We start from the raw sequence: 23,045 nt of genomic DNA on the forward strand, positions 1-23,045 counted from the left end.
TTACAATCTTTCTGATTTAGCCCTTACTAGCATATATTTTCATTAATCACCATCCTCTTTCTTAGTATTTACTTCACTTCCATATTCCTTTACACTTGAACATGTTGTTTCACAATCTTAATACACTTAGTCACTTTTGTATATTTTACAATTTGGTCCTTTTCAATATGAAATTTATATATTTTACTACATAATCACTTTAAATCAATTCTCTTCCATGTGGCACTTCATTTGAATAATTCTTTCTAATGTTTTTAATATTTGTAGCCACTTCTAAATATATTGCAATATAGTCCTTAACATTATAAAAATTCAATAATTATTATAATTATTCTTCTAACTTCACTTTTTATTTAATTTCACTATCTCATAATACTTTAATCAAATAATTCGTTATAATATCTTACTTCACATATCAGATTTTTATGCACTTCACTTGACTTCTCTTATTTAAATTTTAATTTTTGCGAGTTTATGATTTAGTCATTAGCATCATGAAAATTCATTATTTACTATAATTTCGCCTTAACATCACTTTTTAATTAATTCACTAACACTTAACATTCATTTAAGCTCTGTATCATGATACTTTATTTCACACATAAACTTTTGTACACTTTACACTTTAGTCATTTTTACTATTATTTCAATATATCAAATCAATTCATCACATAATTAGAATTTAAACTATATTTTTTAGTACTTATTAAAAATTTGTACACATAATATTAACATATTTTGATTCAAATTAACTATTCTAACATAATTCATACTTGGATTAAAATTAAACCAAAGTAAAATTCTTGAAGTACTTGCCTCTCTTTTGTTAGAATTTCACTATTTTGCCTTTAATTCTCTTTCTTCCTTACTTTTGTCATCATCTTCACTTTGTTTTCAACACTTCCATAAGTCCTTCTCTCTTTTTTTTCTACTTCATGAACATATCAAATTCATAATTAAAAATCATACTAAAATTACTTTCTTATGTCTCTACTTTAATGGAACATAAATTCTACTTGAATTTCTTACCTTGTCTTTTTAATCTCTTCACTTTTTCCACAACTTTCTTCACTTCCACTTCCAATTTCATTCTTCCAAGATGGTATTCTAACTCTCTAGTGTCTCTACTTCACTTTTCCTTTTTGGTGGCTATGGGAATTTTTAAGATTTTTTGTTGAAAATGGTGAATTTTGATGGAAAAAAAAACTAAATTGTAAAGAAAGAAAAGCTTTCTCTCTTTCATTGACGTTAGAAGCATGGTGAAAGTATGAAGTATTTTATTTATCTTTCTTTCTTTTTATACTAATTTTAATTAAATAAAATATTAATAAATATCTTATAATAAAATAATAATAAAATATTCAACCAATCATATTTCAACACTTTTCTTCCTTAATTATTACACCATATAATTATCTAATTTGGTTAATGATCATTTTACCTTTTTTTTCTTTAAATCTTCATCCTTGAATCGCTACTCACTTTTGGTAAAATTGCAATTTAGTCCCTCATATTTCTTCACTTATTCAATTTGGTCTTTACACACCAATCCTATGTTATAAGAAATTAAGTTATTTTCACTTTTGGTCCTTCAACTTTCTCATATTTATGCTTCAACCCCTAAAAATTAAAATAATTGTACTTGAACCTTAAAGCTTTTTACATCTTTACGATTTAGTCCTTACTTTAATTTAGTATACCACAACATACTTCTCAACATTATCTTTTTATCACTTTCATTTCTTTATTTTACTTTACTTTATTAAGAAATCAATTGTACGACATCTCGATTTATTATTGTTTTTATAATATAACAATTTTAATAGTGTTACAATAAAAGGTTACTTTTATTATTGTTGTCGTTAAAAAAATCTAAGTTGAAATTTTGTTATAAAGTGTGATAAAAAATAGTGATTTAAGAGTTTCAAAATGCTTGGCATTATTGCCATAAACGGTATTTATACTATTATTTAAGTGTGTTGATGCAACTATATTTTTTAAAATAATTAATAAATATTATAATATGGTATTTTTGTATTTTATATTTTTTATAAAATTAATAAAAAAACTTAAATTTAAAAATATGCAAATGATGAGAATGTAGCTCCCATTTTATAACTTTCTAATCTACGCGTGAAAGTAAATTAATCCTATTTTATATTAGTTTAGGGTATTAGTATATTAATAAACGAAAAAGAAGAAGAAGCTATTGCCTCCTTCCTATTACTTGATTTTCTCTATTACCTCAACGGATTCTTCGCAAGTAATTTCTTTTCTTGATTTTTTTTTAGCTACAAATTTGATTTAGCACTTGTTTTTTTGTATGAAATACTTATTATTTTTTGTAGAATATAGGTAGAATTGTTCCATTTAAGTTGTGCAGGAATTGTGGGTTAGACTACCTATAGTTTTACATTTAATTCAATTATTTGTAGTTTAGTTTAGAGCAATATGTGGAATCAAGTATTTTTTTATATTCTTATAGGTTAGCCTTTAGCTAAAACAAAACGTGATTCCAAGTTTTTTTTTTTAAATTTATTCCAAATCACATTTTACGTATCCATGATTTTATATATGCACCATTATACTTAGAAAACATATTCAAGACAAATTTGAAACAATTTTGCTTTAAATTAAAATTAAAATTTATAATTTATTATTAAATATTCAATCCAAATGTTTGTTAAAAATAAAATTTATTATAAAGATTAAATATATGAATATTATATTTTATTTAATAAGGATAGATTTGTAAATTATCATCACATTTCTAGAAAAATACTTAGTAAACCGAACATGATAATATAACTTTCTTAAAATTTTAATCAATATCTTCCAATGTATACCAAATATTGTAACGTAATTTCCCCAATAAACATATTCCATTAAGATCAAATCATAATATGTGAAAGCACCATATGCTACCTATGTTGTATGTGTCCTTGCAATTTCATACATGTTGCCTCGTTATGAGACTAGGAGGTCCAGTACAAACAACCAATGACAAACCAAAATTAAAGAGTACATGGTACACTTTCTAATTTCTAACTAATTCAACGTCTAAATTTTAGAATTTCTACAATTCTTTTCCCTTCTCGAAAGTCCTGGCAATCATAATTTAAGAAAACACAAGTTCTTCGAGGTTATTTGGTTTCAAATTTTAACCCAGTATTCAACGCCTCAAGCTTTGAGATGAGTTTCTAACTAATGCGGATAGCTTTCTTACTTTCTTTTTTTTATTATTTTTTTAAAACTTGGTTTTAAAAAAATATTATGGCATTAAATCTCATTCTCTTAATTTAAACCAAACAAATATTTCAACTGTCATGTTCAGTATATTCAAATTTTTATGGGGGATTTTCTTATTGCTTTTTGATCATTTTTATGATTTGTTATCATTTTCTAAACTTATATATACATTATTTGACTTTTTTAGATTTCCTATAATCTTTTTAAGAAAATAGGTAATGACGTGCCACGCCATCACTCTAACACCATTAAAAAAAGGTTAATTTTATAACAAAATACAAGTTTACAAAAATACAAAGTACCAGCGTGAAAAGAACAACCAAGTTCAAAGATGTGACTTTTCACTTTTAAACACCACAACAACAATGTGCAAGTACAAGATCATATGATGATTTCATCACTCCAATGACTCTCCTCTTCTTACAAGTTTACTCAATAGTTGGGACAAGCTAAACACAGACAACTTAACAACCGGTTGAGGCATACAAATTACAAACAATGTCCCAACATACTATTCAAATTCATCTTTACTCAATTTCCCTTCTTTTTTTTTTATACAAATGGTTAATGTAACTGTTACCTAGAAATGCCATGTTACACATTGAAAAGACAAGAAAAACTCGAGTTAGGCTCAGCCGAAATATCTTACCTTCCTCTTTTCATCCGGGAAGTTGAAAAAATTTAGATAACATGTTCCGAAATTGTTAATCCAATCGGAGAAGAACCAGCTTGATGAGGATAAATAATAAGCTGAATCACTCGGAATAACAGATAATGGAAAAACAATGGTACAAGTGTGAGATGGAGAAGAGGAGTTAGAACCAGAGGTCCAAGTTCCAACATGGCATCTCAATATGAGTTGGAAGGATTTCACTGGCACTGGAAGCAACAATCCGAAAGAGCACAATAAGAAACTGATATAATCAATTCGTACAAGAACATGAACATAGCCAAAGGGATGCAGACAGGGGACCACACAGTGGATCCTCCAAACATCCTAGGTTTTCCAGTATTCTCTTACTCAGAAAATAGCAAAAAACCTATTTTTTATCTGCCAAAATTTTATAATTTGATCCTCTTTTATCCTGACCCCCAACATCAAAATTTTTATTTAGCTCACGTCTTTCAGATGCTTCATTTTTCCTTAAAGCATCCATGTCCAATAACAGTGATGCATATCCAAATATGAATGGGATGACATGATCCTCCAGATATATTGAGAACATAAAAACTAAGCATAACCATACTCATATCCAACACCCCCAAATTCAGACATAGAACAGACCTACAAGTACATACACTTGAAGTGGGGACACTTATAAACCATGTCGATGAGACTTGGTTGTGTCAGATATGGGTATGCCTCTGACACAGAAATGTTTAATTTTCCCAAGTTCATATATTTGAAGTCACTGGAGAATCATATCCCCATGCACATGTCTAGATATGTGCTGAATACGGATACTTCAAGAAAAATGAAAAGTCAAATCAGCATAGCTTTTGACTAGAAAAAACTTAGAAACAGGGTTAGGCAGAAGCTGATAATTGATGTTTGAAGTGAATTATCACAGCATACAATGACCAAAAATCAATAGCAAACCAAACCAGAATTTAACAGAACAGAAACAATATTCACAAAGATAATAATAACAAAGAAAGACCAAGTCAAATCAATTTATATTTCAATGAGATTGAGAGAACCAGTCCATAACTTTATAAATTTAATACTATTGACAAGAAAGAAAATGACAAGAAAGAAAAAGGTAATTTCGTAACATATTAGCATCATTGCTCATTAAAGTTGTTTTCATGTCATGAGAAACAAATGCCGTAGTTGCATATTGCTTAAAGCAAGGATAGAAATGTATTAAGTTCTTGTTTCTTCAGTATTTGTAGGCATGGTTTCAAAACCTATTGCATCAAAATAGTTAATTTCGGGTTTCCTGACTTCTCACATATAGTTCTTCATTCAAAATACAATAAGCTAAAAAGAAAATTAAGTGCATCATAGATCTATGGGTTATTACCTCTCTCATTCTCCAGTCCATTGTATTAATTCACCGCGGTTTACTAATATCTTTGAGACTTGCTCCTCAGCTTCAGTATCATTAACAACACCCCGGCATCTTGGAAAACCACAGTAACATGCCAAACGCTCATCAATGGAAAAGAATCTATAAGACAAAAATAAGTCAGTGTTGAAGATGATTGACGAATAATTTGATGCATAGGATTAGAGGCAAACCTATAATCATATGTCAGCTCTTCCCATCGTTTAATATCTCTCTTTGCAAAAATGATAATATGCTCATTGCCATGAACACTAATAACCCTTGAATAGCAATTTGGCTGCACAAAGGGCAAAAGAGAAATTAACATCTTTCAATGCCACATAAACATTCTAGTAGAAGCATTTTTGGCAGGTTAAGAAACTATTTACTCTTCTGTCATACTAGAAGAACCTAATTATGTCAAAGGAACTTTTCTACTCCCCCTGGGCCCTGACCCATTGCCTTTCACCCTATTTCCCTTCAGACCATCTCAAATTTATTCCATGTCCAAGATGCAAACAACACAACTATCTAAAGAAAACATTTTCATATATTACCATCTATAAATACACCATTTAAAGACTCATGATGACCATGCAAAGATAAAAGTGGAATTAACTTAAACATATATGACAAGAATAATAAAAACTACACAAATATCAGATGTAGACAAACAAATTGAGACGGAAAGGTATGAGCAAATTAAATTACAAAAGTTAGTTGAAACATTTTCATCTCCTCCTACCATTTCATGTACTCAGAAAGACCCGTGCAAGGGTAAAAATGAAACGAACACAAACCTGTATGGCAGGAACTCTTAACACAAACATTTTATGTAGCCAAATAACTAGAAACAGAAGGGACATAAAGCAGGGGTGAAAAGCACTTACTTCACATGAGTGATTGATTAGATGTGCTATGCTCCCTGCTCTAGTGGCATCAATCACTCTTTCGTTATCAATTCGGAACAAATAAGTCCCAGCACCCTGAGAGATAAAGTACTTAGCAACTTTCAAACTTGACTATGAGCTCTCTAAGACTGCCCATAGGATGATGATACAAACATGCAAATGTTTGAGATACTCAGTTGAGTACATACCACTAATGAGTTGTATATGAAATGCTCCCTCCTATCAGCTATAGAAGGTCTAACAAGTTCACCAGTATATTCAATCACCTACAGATAATAAAAGTTACTTTTTATATACTCAAGAAAAAATCAAGAGAACGCTACAATGTAAAGGAGCAGATTAGTTTACCATGTCTCCTGCCCTATGTGGATGCTTTGCAAAGATTCCAAACCCGTGAATTCCTGATTTCCCTATAGCCAAATGCAATTCAATTATCCAGAAAGAAAAACTAGGAAACAATGACAGCAAAATAACAAAAAGGAAGAAGTGACCATTTTAAAATTCCAGATGATAATTTAAAGGGGAAAACAACCAGCCATAGATTGCAATCAAGCAGAATAAAACATACAAAAAAATATGAAATTTAAAAGTTAGAAGTAATCAAATGATATTACTAACAAAAATAATGAAAAGAGCTCTTTTTTTGTAATATTTTTCTGAACAATATCAACTATTATTTATTTTTACATATTGGAATCATTTATATACATCGATCAAGGATACAAAGAATTAAACATATGCTCGAAAGTATTGGAATGACCCTTAAAAGGTGCACCCAATAGATTTGGGATTTGAATAGTGTCTACAATCCCTTATTTTATTCACAAGTTGCAGCCTCCTCTGTACCAAAAGAAAAAAAAAAGGATGTTATTCGATTTCAATTCAATGGAGCAGCCTGTATCCCCTGCTAAACCTTTTCACTCGCATCTTCTCCCTTCCACAAAATATCTTATATGGAATTTTAAAACCTCCCAACCTGGATAACACCTTTACCCAAATTAAGTTATTCCATATCTGGATGCCCAATGCCCCATGAGGAAAGGTCCAAGAAGAAAATACCAGATCATTGGATCACCAATCTTGCATTGACCACAAGTTTCTTGCTTTAGACCTCACAGATCATAAGTTCTAGGATAAAAATTGTTGACCACCATTTTCCTATTACTATAAGCAAGTTGTCAGAACACACTAAATAACACCAAAGTTCTGCCAGACCTGCCTCCCTAGTACTGAGGAAGTTCTACCCACAGTCTCCTTACATGCACATGCAAAAACGAAAAACCAGTAATCACTTACCAAATGCCAGTCTCCTTCGAAAGGTCTGCTTCATGTAATCATACTTCTCAGCCACAGAGAGAATGTTGTTAGGAGCATCGAGCTGGGGGGCTTTAAGCTTGTTAAGACTAAAAGAGAATTTGATACCACTGACTCTATTGTTAGGCACTGTGCTGCCTGACATTCCATGTTGGCAGCAGCCACCAACCAAGTAGGGTTGATTCTCTACAAACAAGCGCTTTAGAGATGCAGCAGCAAGGGCTTCAGGTTCTTTCCGGCCTCTTCTTCCAAAATGACTGTAAGGCTCTGCACCAAACAAAATAAAAGCCAAAATAGTATCCAGCTTTGATCTAACAATTTCAGCAAACTAGACAGCTGAAAGTATAAATATTGTATATAGGGAAATTCAAAGGACCAAAACTCCCATATGAAGGAATTATGCAATCAAGAGGAATAGGATCGTACAATGATAGGGTTATGAATAAGCTAAAAACATTTCACTCATACATTAACCAGAAGATAAATAAAGGCAATTTACTCATTAACCCACTTAAATCTTATCTATAAGCAATCAAATAACTGCTAGCTAGCTTGGCCAGTAATATCACTTTAATTTTTGTAGCTCTAAGAAACAACGCCAAGGGCAGTTTGGAAAGAAGTTAACCCCATCATATATCCATCCCTAGAGCTATCATGTAAACAAACCATGAGCAAAATCTAGATGTACAAAATAGGAAATACAACTGTAAATATCAAAAGCAACATTCAAAATCAATGATTAAAATTGATTGAGGCAGAAACAACCACCAAAACTTAAAAAAGTCCTAACACATTGAAAGCAAGAAACGTCAAGGGAATCAAATTGCAAAGTAATGAGAATATCAAAAGCACAACTAATGAAGATAATGCAACAACCAATAGCATACCGGTCCGAGCACAACCAGAAGGATTAAGAGGTGGAGTATAATCAGAACAACGTCGTGCTATTCGGCCAAATCGTTCATCAGAAGCTACCCGATCATTAGATGGTTGCCTATGCTTCTTGCAAAAGGAAAGTAGACGAATACACTGATCTTCTTCATCTTCATCTACAGAGAGGAGGAACAATCTGTCCTCATCTTCAAGCTAAGAAACCATAAAACAAAGCAAAACAGAAGCATATAATCCATGTTATCCATCAGTTACAAATTGAAATGATTGCAATTTCTCAAAATAATGGGAAAATATAACAGCAAAGGATTTCCTAAACTAATTTCATGAAAGATAGATACTACCTCAACACAGAGACCTGCAGCACGTGCACAGAGTGGATGATATGCTACCCGACATGTAGGGTTTGAACACTGAATAATAGGCATTGCATGAAAAAAATATAAGCATTGAAATAGGGAGGAAAGTTATGCATAGTAAATTAATTATTGAAAAAAGATAATTCTGACATGCTATTATAGGTTAAAGCAAACATCAAGCAGAATCAAAAAGTCCATTGATGTAGAAATTCTACATACTGCATTTTGCTTGGACTCATCTATGGGTGTTAAGCATTGGACTCAACCATGAGCAGTGTCAAAGTGTCTTACCATACCATCTTAAACTAAAAGACCAAGAAACATGTTGTAAAGATCCCAAAAGAAAGACGGCGTGCAAGAACTTGATAAACAATCACTGAAGTATGATATATTTCAGAATTTGGGCATGTTGATCTGCTTATCCAATGCGACCAATACAAATTAAGTCCAATTTTTCAAGTCTGGAATTTCAAAGTTGTTTGCTGGGACCAAATTAGAAAGTTAGATTTATTCAGCAAGCATTTCAAAGTTGAACAATTAACAAGTACTTGCTATTCCCATTTTAAGCCTGAAAAATAACTACAATGATTACAAAGAAAAAGAAAACCCAATTAACCAAAAGATAGGAAGCAAAGTACTTTTTCAAACTTCAATCCCAAAAGATAGGTATCATGATAATCATATTTCCTTCCTCCTCTGCCCTTCAGTCACACAAGTCTAAGGGATCTCTGTCACAGCAAAACAATGCCACCCAAATGACACAAGTAATCGGCATTCTTTACCTTCCATTTTCCCCATTATTTCATCTTTTCTTCAATTCTTATATTTCACTCATTTCTTCCTTTTCTCACTCAATGGCTTAGGCATGATATACAGTTTTTCCCTTCTTACCCATGAGGAAATTGTCAATACAGATCTTGTATACAAGAAGCCTTTTGTCATGCCATGAAGACACGTCTTTAGGTATTCTAACGTGTCAGCAAGATCCATTCAAGTACAAGACCCAAGTCATGTCATTATGGATACATCTCTATTTTTTAAGAAGTCAAGCAACATAGACAATCTACTCATGCTAAAACACATAAAAGGTTCTTTTCCTTTTTCCACTATGAGTTGGGTTTCAGATAAAAATTAACCACAGCAGAACTAAAACAACATATACAAAAAGTTCTCATATCAATAAGCATCCTCAATGCACATACTTGATCAGAAATTCATTAAACATCAATATCATGTAGAAACTAACATAATGAGGATGGATAAGTTTCAACAAGAAACTACAGCATAGAAACATTAAAAAACATCTTACTGTAAACTTACTTGAATACAAGCTCCATAAGATACACCGCAGATACTACACAGCAGTTTCCAGCGGTCCTGTGATACAGAACAAAATGGTCACAAAGAAAAGAAAACTTACAATACTCACAAGCCTGAATTGCATGGAAATCAAGGCTATATGGAATTTAGATTTGAACAGTAGCCCAAACCTCAATCAACATTATAAAAAGCACTTCATACATCCTGTGAACAAAAAAATATGCAAAATGACAGTAAGAGAGGTACCTTGCTGATTCTATTTAGCCCATCAATGGGTTCCATTCTCTTGACATCAGATAGACATGTTTCTGGAAAATAAATGTTTAGCCAGTGCATTATGTATAAAATATAAGATAAGAAAAAGCAAATTACAATGACACAAACCAGGTATCCAAATGGCACAAGCCAGATGAGCCCAACGGCCATCAGTCGTAGGCTTCATTGCACCCCCTAAAAAAGATAAATTCACAGATTCAGTGATGCACAACTCGTGGCTTTGAACAGGAATTTAAGAAAGTCAAAATACCTATAACAGGGCAAAGACAGCAAGACGGAGGGGACTCAGGAGCCCCAGGGCGGCATAAGTTGCACAACCATAGAATACCATCAAGAGGCTCAAGTTCGCCATAGCATCTAGCATGGACCTGGACAATCATTAATTAAGATGAAGCAAGTAGAATTTCAATAAACGAATGTGCACTGCATGCATACCTAAATTACATATGAAGAAGACTAATCATTAATAAAGAAAAAGCAATCAATTTTGACTGACAATTGATAGCACTGAATTTTACAGATAAAAACTTGACTAATACCCATTTGTCTGATCAATGATAACATAAATGGCATGTTATTGACAAACTTGTAAAGGAGCATGGAACACCAAAAAAAAATAAAAAACTTGTAAAGGAGCATTTACCATCATTCTGCATTTGTCACACTGGAGGAATAGATTGTTCTCATACTCCTAAAAGCAAAGCAACCTCAGTCAGGAAACAAAATCAAGCATCAAAATCATAACAGGACAATAATATTCAACTGCTGACAAGGGGAAAGGTGCAAAGACAGAAACCTAGAAAAGCAAATAGATAAATAAATAAATAAGAGTGAAAGAAACAAAAGACAGACCAGGTAAATTGAGTCTGCACCTGTGTGTTGTGCATGTGTGCTATACAGATTTTTTTTTTTTTTTGGCAGCAACTAGCCCCTAGATTGCCAGAAAAATTTCCAGGAATAATTTCTACAATCAATGGTTATCTCATAGCAGGTAGCGCTATTAGGTGTCTCATCTAATGTCTAGGTGGTCTTATTCTGATGAGGTTTGTTTAAAACTTAATTAGTTATTAGCAATACCTCTTTATATAAAACTAGGAGGTAACTTTTCACATTTTCATTTCTTCTCGTAAGATTAGAATTGTTTCAGGGTTTCTTATTTACATATGTCAATAAAATGCTAAAACAAAAAAAAACCCTAAATGTGCATATCTTGAAAGCCAATATCCATTTTTCATGGTTTTGAAGGAAAATGGCATGATCCACAATTACATAATTGTTGAAAAATACTGACTCAAAGCATCCAATCTAAAACTCAACCAAATGAGGGATAAATAAAACAATTAATACCATGTAAACACACTAAATAGAAAGAAGATAGTGCTACAGTGGCAGAACATATTAAACTATCATTTACCTCATCCATGTGGCAGACACTACACTTATCTAAGTCTTTCCAGTCAACACGAACAGGTCTATAACCAGCAGGTAGGTCTCGAAATCTTCCAGAGGCCAACTTGAATGCCGAGAACTTTGAAGAAAGTCTGGATTTTGACAACCCCTGTCAGTATGATAGGAACTCATTATAGCCTAGAAAAACAAAAGATCCATGCAATTACACAACAAGAACACATATTTAAAGGTCTCAACACTTGCAGACATACAACCGACAAAGAGAAGAACAAGGTTACAAAAGCTATTTGAAAGCACTTACAGACTGGGAAATAAAAACACAATTCTGCCTTGAAAAATTATAACGATGTATAGGTCCTACTCAGTTATCAGTTAAACAATTGCAAGTCATCCCAGTAAGATAATAAATTCCTACTTGGACCAGTCAGCTTGTCATTTAGGCAGAAGTGCAGAATAGAAATAATTATATGGAGAGTGAGATTCTGGCCTCATGGCAATAATTATATGTGGAGTGAGATTCCTGCTTGGACTAGTTTATGGAAATTTTTTTATACAAAAAAAAAATAGAATGCAAAAAAAAAAAAAAAGATCCATAACATAGTACTGAACAATAAAAATTGAAATCCATATAACACTAATTGTAACTTCGAATCTAAGGGAAAAAAGAAGATAATACCACACCTGTATTAGTTTTGTAACTTCAGGATTTGAGAAACCAAACATGTCAGCACCAGGTTCAAAGAGTCTTCCTTTTCCAGCCTTGCAATCAGAAGAATCATTCTGCCTCTTTCTTATCCTTTCATAAATCATATTCCAACAAGCTGATGGGTCTGGTCCTTCAAACTGAGGAAATACTCAAATATATATTAGGTGCTGCACTCGGTAATTTTGACAATAAGAACCAATATAAACAAAAGCAGTGATGATATTACATGAATTGTCGGTCCAAAAAACAACACATGAATCATTTAACTTATAAAAAACCTATCGTGGCTATGGATTAAGAATCAAGAAACAAAACAAGGAATGCAATGAATAACTAACATTTTTTATTTCAGATACTTCAATTATTACTTCATCCCTTTCTATTATCCGACTCCACAAGCCCCAAGGTGTTGGAAGATTGGACTGAATGCCAGAGCAGAAGGCATATTCTCTCATCATACAAAATAAAACCCCTCCAACCCTTACAAATACCAAAGATTTGGAAATGGTTGTGGAATCAAAGCCTGAAGAAGTCCTTAACAAGTTTCCAAAGAGAGATAATGAACTTCAAATGGTTAATTGAAATCCCAACCATTCTTAAGTTTACTCCAGATTACAACAGCAAACAAGAGTAACAACTCTAGTATCTCCCAGTGCCTCTCACATGTGCTGGGTCTTGGGAAGCATGTATAGCCTAAACCAAAAACAGATGACATACAATGACAGCTAATTACTTTACTTAGCTCTAACAGAATATGGAAAACCAGTTTATTAGCACATACAAAGAAGCCAAGTGATGCATCACGAACAAAATCAGACAACTGGAATGAAAAACTCATGAGTATAGAAAATTTCCAAATGTGCCTTTATCATATTAAACAACTAACCTTCTCTTCATCACTTGTCACCCTAAATAGAGGATGATTCTTTGACTGAGGATCCCTCAGCACCTCCATCCTATACAAGGTACAAACACTAGGATCTAACAGACAAGGAAATGAAATGTCAAAGAATGCCAATAATAAATAAATAAAAACTGGCATGCATATAAGATAAAATGCCTTACCTTTTACTGAAGTAAACTTTCTCACAGCAGTGTATCCTTCAGGCCAAATTATCCCATCATCTTGGAAATATTCTGAGTCCTTGACAACTTTTCCTGTAACAGCAGTTCAAGAATCCATGAGTAATACTAGAAGTTTCTGTCTTTTGACAACCAACACTGGATAATCAGAAGTAAATTAAATGGTAAGAAACTTCAACACAGCTAAGTCTTCATATCGTTCCAAGTGGATTGGCACTTACTCTAGGAAAGAGTTTTGGCATCAACTCTTCACTAACTACTTCAACTAGCATAATTTCCAGCTTACCTCTGATGCACACATCCATCAAGCATCTATTTTAGCAGTACTTAACAAATTGCCAAAAATCAAAGGCCAAAGGGCAGAAGACAATTGAAAATGTGTGAATAGCCAAACATTCCAAACCAACTAACAACAGCTGCAAAATTCTATGGCATCTCAAGTTATAGAAACATAAAGCAATTCAAGACCATGAGAAATTACCTAGGTTAATTATTTGTAAGCCTCCTATTACATAAGAAGAACCTCCATGTCCACCAAGAGTTATCTGAATCCCCTGATCTTTTTTAGGTGATCGTCAATAGAATCTTTACCTCCTTCATCTTCACTACTTGCTTCACCACCATCCACAACAATTCCATTTTGCAGTTGTAACATTCTTCTTGGAAGCTTCTGTTCACAAAGAAAGCTGTTCGTACGAAAAGATGGAAGCATCTAACTATTAGCTCTTGCACAAAATTGCAAGAGTAAAAAGCTATGCTATTATTGTATATGTAACTTTCAAAGGCATATTTATTGAAACAAAATTTTAAGGGAACGGTACAACTAGAAAGAGAGACTGTACCACAAAGGAGAATAAAGAGATTGATTCCATTGAACCAAACTTAAGTAATAATCAAAAGCATAAATGCCAATGGATCATTTAAATAGGATAACAGTCCCCAGGGCTACAAGAAAAAGCATAAAAGTCAAGAACTGGAGCAAGTATGATTAGGAGGCATATGCAATTAGCTTAGAAGAGCATCATTTTCAATTCATTCACAATGTTAGCCTATGCTATGCTTTACAAATGGAAAAGGTGTAAGCAGACAGTGAAAACAGTTGCCAAAGACATGTTAATCTCATTGGAACCAGAACAGCATATATATTTGAAGAAAAGATAATTGTTTACTACTTTCTTTTTCATAACTTGAACTAATGAACTTTCTACCAAATAAAAATAACTTACAGTCTGGCTTCCTCCAAGCCCCTAGAAAAACGAGGTTTCTTGCACTTCCGATGGAATGATGAAAGAAGTCCCTTGAGAAATGAGACCACCTGTTTCAATTTGATTCTGACAATTACAAAAGGAACTGACAAAATCAGCTGTCAAGAGATATAAGTCTAGCATCCATGTAAAACAAGAACCTTATAGGTCTCGCAAGATTAAAATACGTATAAACCTTGCAAAATCATGGGTGCCAAAAAATTGCACTGGAACTGATCTTCCACCAGAAATCTTGCTCAAACCTTTACGGTCACCAAGAAGTGATTCATCTACCACAATTGCTGGCCACATTGCGTGACCTGCACTAAAAGCTTAAAAGATAAGCTTATGGAAAATATACAGACAAATTGGTATTGACTCAAAAGGAAATTAACTCATTACTAAAAGCATTAAGATATATTTATAGCACCAGAACCCAGAGATATACAAAGACCTGTTCTCAAAATCTGAAGAAAATTGCAAAACCATATAGAAAAAATCAATATGCATTACTTGGCTGACGTATGCAAAAGCTACAACAACTAGAATTCATAGGTACAGAAATAATGAACTGCTACAAAAAACTAAAGCATATGACCATTGGAGACTATGAATGAAGTAGTCCTCACAAATATGTCCCAACTACCAGGTTCACCTCAAACAAATTACTCCAAAACATATCATAGCCAATAATCAATGACAAGCGGACAATCCTTAACATTTCATGTCATGACATTAAAACACCTTCTACAGTAACTCGTAACTATCTCTGATTAACATAATATGAATCAGATGGATTTAGCACAAACCAGTAAGTTTCGCCCATATAATATCCCCAGGTTCAAGTTCTTGACAGTCATCTCGACTGGCAGCCAATGCAACCATCTCATCATAATCATGGTCATCATCTTTTGTACTATCAACACTGAAACTCAAGTTCAAGCGCTCCATCTCTTCATGAGAAACATGAAACTTCAGTCTCTCATTAGAAAGAATCAAATCCTCCTCATCTCCATCAACATATTCAACCTGCATTTGAACTTGTCAAATAATGAACAAACTGGTCCATGAAATAAAGTATCTTTTACACCATTAAATGCCAAAAAAAATTCTATATCATATAGAGTGAAAATGCTAAAAATAATATGACAGGCATACATGATGTCTATTAGTCTCCAAATTGTACCCAACAACTCGACCCAAGTACCAATCAGCATCCAAAGGCCAAAAAACCTGTAATCAATAAAAATTTATGTCAAGACGTATGTAAATGCAATGTCTAAAAGTTGCAACTTCGAAGAGGCATCAAAATGCTTGCCTTGCATTGCAATCCAATGAATGCTTTGGATCAACACCATCGAAACTCAACCTATTCAAGTTACAACTTTTCCGGTTAATATAAGCAAATATATAATCTGTATTTAGAAACGAGAAAGGGGGAAAAACTCAAACAAATGCCTTTTGCATCAAGCTTGCAGCCATCTAAACCCAATTTACTATTGACTTTAGCTATTGCTTTAGCTACTTTGGTTTCCACTCCAAAAACAAATGTCAGAAAGCAAAATCATGATTACTTATAAATAAACCAAAAAAAAAAAACCATATATATTGTATATCAGCAACGACAGTTCCAAATCAATAGTCTCATATCACATTAAATCATGCATGTGTGTGTGTTCGCATTGCACTCAAATGCAATTTTTTGTCTCGCATAAGGGAACAAGAGTCAGTAGCAGATACTTGATTTTGAAAAAATAAGAACAAAGAAAAACTGACCTGACCCATTTCTTAGCAGTAGCAGAAGCAGTGAAACTCCGCTGAGAGTTCAGAGTAGAATTATGCTTCCTTTTCTTAACAGAATTACTATTCACATTATTATTAACACTACAATTATTTCTACAATCCCTCAAACGCGGGCGATCCGACTGACACAAAACACTCGAATCAACCCCTAAATTGGCTAACTCATTACTCCCAATCCTCCTCTTTTTCCTCAAACTCTCATCAATTTCACTTTTGACGGCTGTTTTTTGGCTCTCTCCTTCGAGCAAGGAATCGTAGAAAGAGACGCATTGGCGAGGCCTTTAAGGCGGCGAGAGTAGACATGCACGACCGGGGATTGTGGGTTTTGAGGGGGTGATCGTTGTCGACGATGAGTTTACGAGCTTTGACCTTCTTGGACATGACGTTGGATGAGTTAGTGGCGCTTACGCAAACAGAAGCGGAGGAGTAGACACGGTCCAAGGAAACGTAGCGAATCGGAGTGTCGGCGTCTTCCTCATCTCCTTTTTCGGGAAATGCCATCGATGGGAGGAACTGTTGGGGCGTGGAAATGTGGGGTTCAGGGGAGGAGAGAAAGAAAACAAAAACCAGAGTTTTTAGGGTTTTAAATGGGGATTTGGGGGAATTTGGAGGGAGAGGTGAGCTTTGGCTTTCTTTTTTATATATGGATATATATTTGGCCCCAAAAATATCGCTTTCCCGCCGAGGAAGTACAATTGGTGTTGAGCACCTTTTACCTGTTAAATATGAACTGAAAGTGAAGGACTACAAATTTATAATGGGTTAATTCACTATTTAGTTATGTAACTTAATAATTGTTTTCGCATTGGGACCAAAGGTTTTTTTTATTTAAGTTAATTTCTCTACTTGGAAATTATTCCCATGTTAACACCTAAACCTTTTTTTAGTCTAACTTTTTTAAAGAAATGTAAATGTTAACTTAGATAAAAAAAATTAAAATCTCAACGTGAGAATAATTGTCAATTAGGGTCTGTTGATTGACAGTAAAATGTTTTCCGGAAAATAATTTCTGGAAAATGTTTTACTTTTCTGTAAAATGATTTACTGGAAAATATTTTTCGGTGTTTGATTGAATCTGTGTAAAATGTTTTCTGCTGTTGACAAATTTCCTGAAAATATTTTCCAAAAAAGTTGTTTTTATATATATTAATATATATGAATAAATTTTATATTTTAAATTGTTTTCTACATATATTGCAATGATTTATTATAAATAAATAAATCAAATTAAATATATAATAATACTCAATTATTAAAATATAAAAGCATTGCAAACTACTTCCGAAATTTACTAATTAGTAGTGAATCATTTGTAGTGATCTCCTGATGAAATTACGCTCAGCATAAAAGCAATTTTTTGTTGTCTTACAAACAACACAGATAACATCATTATCAAATTTCAGCCACTCTCAAGTATAACCAATTCCTTAGCCAACCAATCTACATTGTAACACAAAGCTAACTCCTATGAAATTTATCCCAATGCACACATTTACAGACATAAATATGTATATATGTATGCATTCAACAAATACATAACCATATGCATGCAATCAGCTATGTTCTTTGAAAGCTACTACTAGATCAAGCATTGCCCCAATACTATAGGCTGCCATCCAATAGAGAGGAAAAAATACAAGCGAAGAACCCAGCTTTTTACCTAGACATATGGCGAAACGTGCTCATGCAACTGGTAAGGAAAAATCACTCATGGCCCAAAAAAGAATTTCATAGAACTGATAGTAAAATCAAAATGAATGATACATACAATCAAAATTTTCAACTGACACCTATTGATTTAATACAACCAGGTAAAGAGGCAGACAACCATCTGATATCTATGAAGCAAATGAACTAGCAATATGCTAGAAATATCAGCAATTGCAATCAACAAAGGCAACAGGCTCCATTGAAGTCCCCAATTTAAATAGAAAAGAGCAGTATTCCAGAGAGTCTATTATGTTGCCATGATTTCCAATTATAACAATAGTATTCCAGAGAGTCTCTCCATGATTTATATCCCTCTCAAGAATTGAGCTTATAATGACCATGTTATACTTGAGTGCAAATTCCTGAAGAAATTGTGTAGACTCCCCGTTAACAGGTTCTGCAAATTCACACCACCTCTTTCTCGTGTACAGTAGGCAAATGGCATCATCCATGCTTCCTGAACTTGCATCATAGACTCATTCATTTGCATTTTCAGAATATTATGCATCGATCAATAAAATTGACCATACCTGCAACATAGTATGTTGACTCCAGAAGCACCAGCAGCATCAATTATTGGTCTCAATTTCTCAAATATAGCTTTTTTCTAGTCTGAAAAGGGAGCAGTGGTTGGAAATAGGAAACAAGATCCTCCAATATGAGTTGTCTTTGTCTAAAATGAAAAATAGAAAAGAGGCTAGTGACTAAAACACACACACACACACACACACATTCTATATTCTACATGGCTTGGAATGAAGAATTAAAAAACATAACCATCAAAAGTAATTAGAAACCTGGATGAATAGGAAGAAAGTAAGGACATAGCCATACTTCTGGAGGTAGTGGATTATTCCCTGACCATTCATATGCTCCAAGCACCTATCAGGATCAAATATCGACAAAAGGTTGACACAGTGCACATTGCTTGCCTGATGATTGTACAGAAATCTGCATATCTCATATTGATGATCCTTTGATAGGACAGTATTCAAGGCTCCAGTAGCATATAATGTAATAACCTGTTGCAGTTTATAAACAAAGATTAAATTACATATCATCCAATTATTAGTTGTTGAGAGATGCAACAATGTCAAGGTAATCAGAAAGCTAATGAAATGTAATTATCAGGGGATTTTAGAGTTAAAAAGACAGACATAATGACAAAATAAAGGATTGGTTCTTCCACTACACGTACAAATGTGAAATGTCAAAAGATTTGAGAAGCAGCAATTTAATTTCTTTGTAGATTAAGCCACAGAAAAAACATTAGTAATTTCCACATTAACAGATAGATCAGAATCAGATATAGCTTGTTAAGCCTTACCAAACTAGGAAGTAGAAACATAGGGCCCTCATAATCTCCTGGCCAATTTCCAAGTTTTGAATTAACTTAGACTGAAAAAAAATCAAACTTCAATGTAAAAATTTGTCAAATTTTCACCCTAAATAATGCATAAACCCAATGTAATTAATCTTCACAAAATATTCAATAATGCTTTGATCTAATTCTATGCTCCATCCTTCTAGTTATGAAAATTTTATGACCGCTAAGAAATTAATTATTTTACTTTCATTTATTAGAATTTAATCTTTGTATTTTACTAAAAATGAGAAATTAATCATTTATATTATTATTTAAACTATTGATTAAGTTGGCGTCATGAGTCCACCGAATATTAATTTAGTTAAGAAAATTAGTAAACTATCCTTACATATTTGAAATAAGTTATATTCTTACAATAATACTTTCTCCTTACATTTAAAATAAAACCAATAATAAATTACAAATGATGAGATTTAAATTATGTTCAATTTTACTATTAGAACAAAAGCTTATTTTGATTTAACTTAAGTATTTACTCGCAGAGATTTCGTACCAAAATTTCAAATTATGTTAGAAATTATATTGGCAATATAATTTTTTGGTAAAAAACAACTTTACGATTGCAACTCACAAAATATTTTAGCAAGTAGTTTTTGTGAAGTGTGCCTCGTATTTCGGATAAAATAGAGTCGATGTTGTGACGATCGTTATGAGGAAGAGCCGACGATGACACGCCACACTACGTCCCGAAGAGAAGAACTCGTCATCCCGACAATGTGATGCCTGGCGTCCCGACGAGTTGAACACAATGTATGACGTGCTCCCTACTTAAATTAGGTTTCTTCTCTTAGTTAAACTCTGTTGTATTCCCTAGTCTAACTCTAAATATTCTAAGGATGTTTTAGTCATATTTGTACACAAAATTCAGCCTATAAATAGGCCTTTTAGCAACAATTAAGAGAGAGTTTGTGAGAATTTTGGGGAATTTTTATATTCGAGTTCAAGGTTTATTTGTTTCTTCATCTTGTACTCCCCTTTCGATTTTGCTGGTTTTAGTGAAGTTTCCTTACCCATGGTTTTTTATCCTCTTTGGAGGGATTTTTCCTCATAAATATTTGTGTCCAATTTTCTCAGTTTTCATTCATGTTTGTTGCATAATTCGAGTTCGACTCTACAATTTTTATAATTCTTATTTCACCACAAGCAATGGAATGTCAGAAAGCATTCACAATTTAGTATTCGACTATTCAGATTTTCTTTTTCATTTGGATTAACATTTCTTACTCTTTGGCTATAAAGAACTATTTATGTTTGGTAAGGAGCTTTTGTAGTGTAGACGAGGCTTTAGCACATTAGGGTCTATTGATGAGTGGAAATATAAAATGATGGAAGGAGCGAATGAATAAGTGAGAAGAAAATAATTATTGAGTGAGTTTGGTAGGAAAAAATAAGTGAGAGGAAAGAAAATAAGCGAGATTATTTTTTATCCTAATGAATAAAAATAAATCCTTCCAAAATTTAATGATAAAAATGAGACAAGAGCATATGTTAGTTCAAAATGCATTTTTCAAAAGTTTTATATTCTTTCCTCTTATCTTTTGATTTCTTATCTTTCCTGCTAAGCATATATTTAATTGAATAGAACTCCAAACATCTTAATGATCACTTAATTAGCATTAGAGTTATATACCAATTAAATTTAACTTTAGCTTTGTAAATAGTATTAAAGTTACATACAAATTAAAAGTTAACATTGAAGCTAATGTATGCTTCAGGGGAGCCTAGTGTGTATCGAGACCACAAGCTCCAATGGTCATATTTATTCTTCTTGTCTTGAGACAAGGGTTATATGTCTCAAGACATGTTATTGCAAGTTACATAAATGTACAAAATAAATCTTCCAATGATTAGTAACACCCTCCAATTGCTCCAAACGTCTAAAAATCAATTGAAGGGTATATATTCAAGTTAAGAACACTTGAAGGCACAAAAAAAAATATCATCCAAGTATTGTAATCAAGAGAAAAACTTCAAATTCTTTATTTCTTCATTCTCTTGTATACATCTCTCTAGTGTTTATTGTTAAATCAATTTATCATTCTCATTTCAATTATTTGAGAGAGCTTAACACTTGTAAACACACACATATGATCGATCTTCATTGTTTATGTAACATCCCAGAATAGGGCTTAGGAGTTGAGGCCTAGCGAGTTGGGGACGTCAGTGGCTTGGCGAGTTGCAATCATTGGTTTGGGCCTAGTAACGGCCTGGCGAGTTGTCATCACTATTTGGGTCGAGAGTCAAAAGTAGGAGTAGCCAAAGGGAAATTATACAAAAGTTAGGAAGTCAACTATTTCCTTTAACAACACCATTCATGCACGTGACTCTTTCCTACTTCTACTGCAACTAGGGCATCTTAGGAACATCTTGTAACAACCCATTTTTCAGTGGTGTTAAAAATAGTGGTTTCAGGGCCACCAAATCCGATGAGTAAGTTCATAAATATTATTATTTAATATTTATGAGTCAAATGTGACTTGAAAAGGTTTTTGATTTAAGCGATTTATTAAGTTCAAGTGGTAAGACCCTAAGTCAAGTGGTTTAGAAGATGAGGTATCGGGACCTTAAAACAAAGCCATAAATATTTTATAAATATTTACGGAGTGTCATTAAGGTGGTATTAAAGTTTCTTTGAAAAATTTTAACGTTTTGATGGTTAATTAATTAAAAAGGACTAAATTATAAAAGATGCAAAAGTTGAATTCCATTAATTAAAGGTGTTACATAGCTAAGGAAAGGTAATTGAATGGACTAATATGGTAAATATACCACATTATAAATGAATGGACGATTTCAAGGTGTAATTTTTAAACAATTTTAGTTTATAAGCAAGGGTAATATGGTAATTAAATAAGTATTTTAACATAAACAAAATGAATTAGTGGCCGTCTTCTTCATTCTTTGTTTTTCATGACCGAATGGGGAGGAAAAAACACCATGTTGTTTATAAGGTTCGACTAGCACATATTCTAATGCATGGTAAGTAATTCTTACCTGTTTTTAATAATTTGATGTTTTGAGATCGTTGCAACTAGATCTAGCTAGCTCGTACCTTCAATTTTGAAACTGTTAAAGATTTGAATGTCGCCATTGATGAACCTTGTGATTTTAGATGTTAAATGATGAATTTGAGATATTAGTTGTTATTTAAAAGTATTTATTAAGTGATTTTGATGAATTTATTGATTAGGAACTAAATTATTAAAATAATAAAAATACAAGGATTTTTGTGAAATTGTTGCATAAATGGGCTGTATGGATGCCACAAGTATTCTTCTAGGCTAAATTTTGGGTAAAAATGGTTAATTTGCATGTTTTGGGCTCAGGGACT

General features: G+C 32.8%; 1 protein-coding gene across 1 annotated transcript; it reads right to left on the bottom strand.

The window, feature by feature from the left end:
* Positions 1-3,573: 3,573 nt before the first annotated feature.
* Positions 3,574-17,310, bottom strand: LOC107914680 (histone-lysine N-methyltransferase ATX2-like). The gene is given in 29 exon segments (XM_041102236.1): positions 3,574-4,128; positions 5,277-5,423; positions 5,495-5,598; positions 6,191-6,286; positions 6,400-6,477; positions 6,560-6,621; positions 7,508-7,792; positions 8,413-8,611; positions 8,761-8,829; positions 10,096-10,152; positions 10,342-10,403; positions 10,480-10,545; positions 10,622-10,739; positions 11,015-11,062; positions 11,786-11,929; positions 12,463-12,624; positions 13,374-13,468; positions 13,553-13,645; positions 14,052-14,133; positions 14,136-14,256; positions 14,797-14,901; positions 15,011-15,134; positions 15,624-15,843; positions 15,973-16,047; positions 16,133-16,155; positions 16,158-16,183; positions 16,591-16,897; positions 16,900-16,926; positions 16,929-17,310. Coding segments are annotated over 28 exon segments (3,180 nt in total). The 5' UTR covers positions 17,119-17,310; the 3' UTR covers positions 3,574-4,128; positions 5,277-5,281.
* Positions 17,311-23,045: the final 5,735 nt, after the last annotated feature.

The sequence above is a fragment of the Gossypium hirsutum genome, chromosome D10 (genome assembly GCF_007990345.1).
Source record: "Gossypium hirsutum isolate 1008001.06 chromosome D10, Gossypium_hirsutum_v2.1, whole genome shotgun sequence".
Lineage (NCBI taxonomy): Eukaryota > Viridiplantae > Streptophyta > Magnoliopsida > Malvales > Malvaceae > Gossypium > Gossypium hirsutum.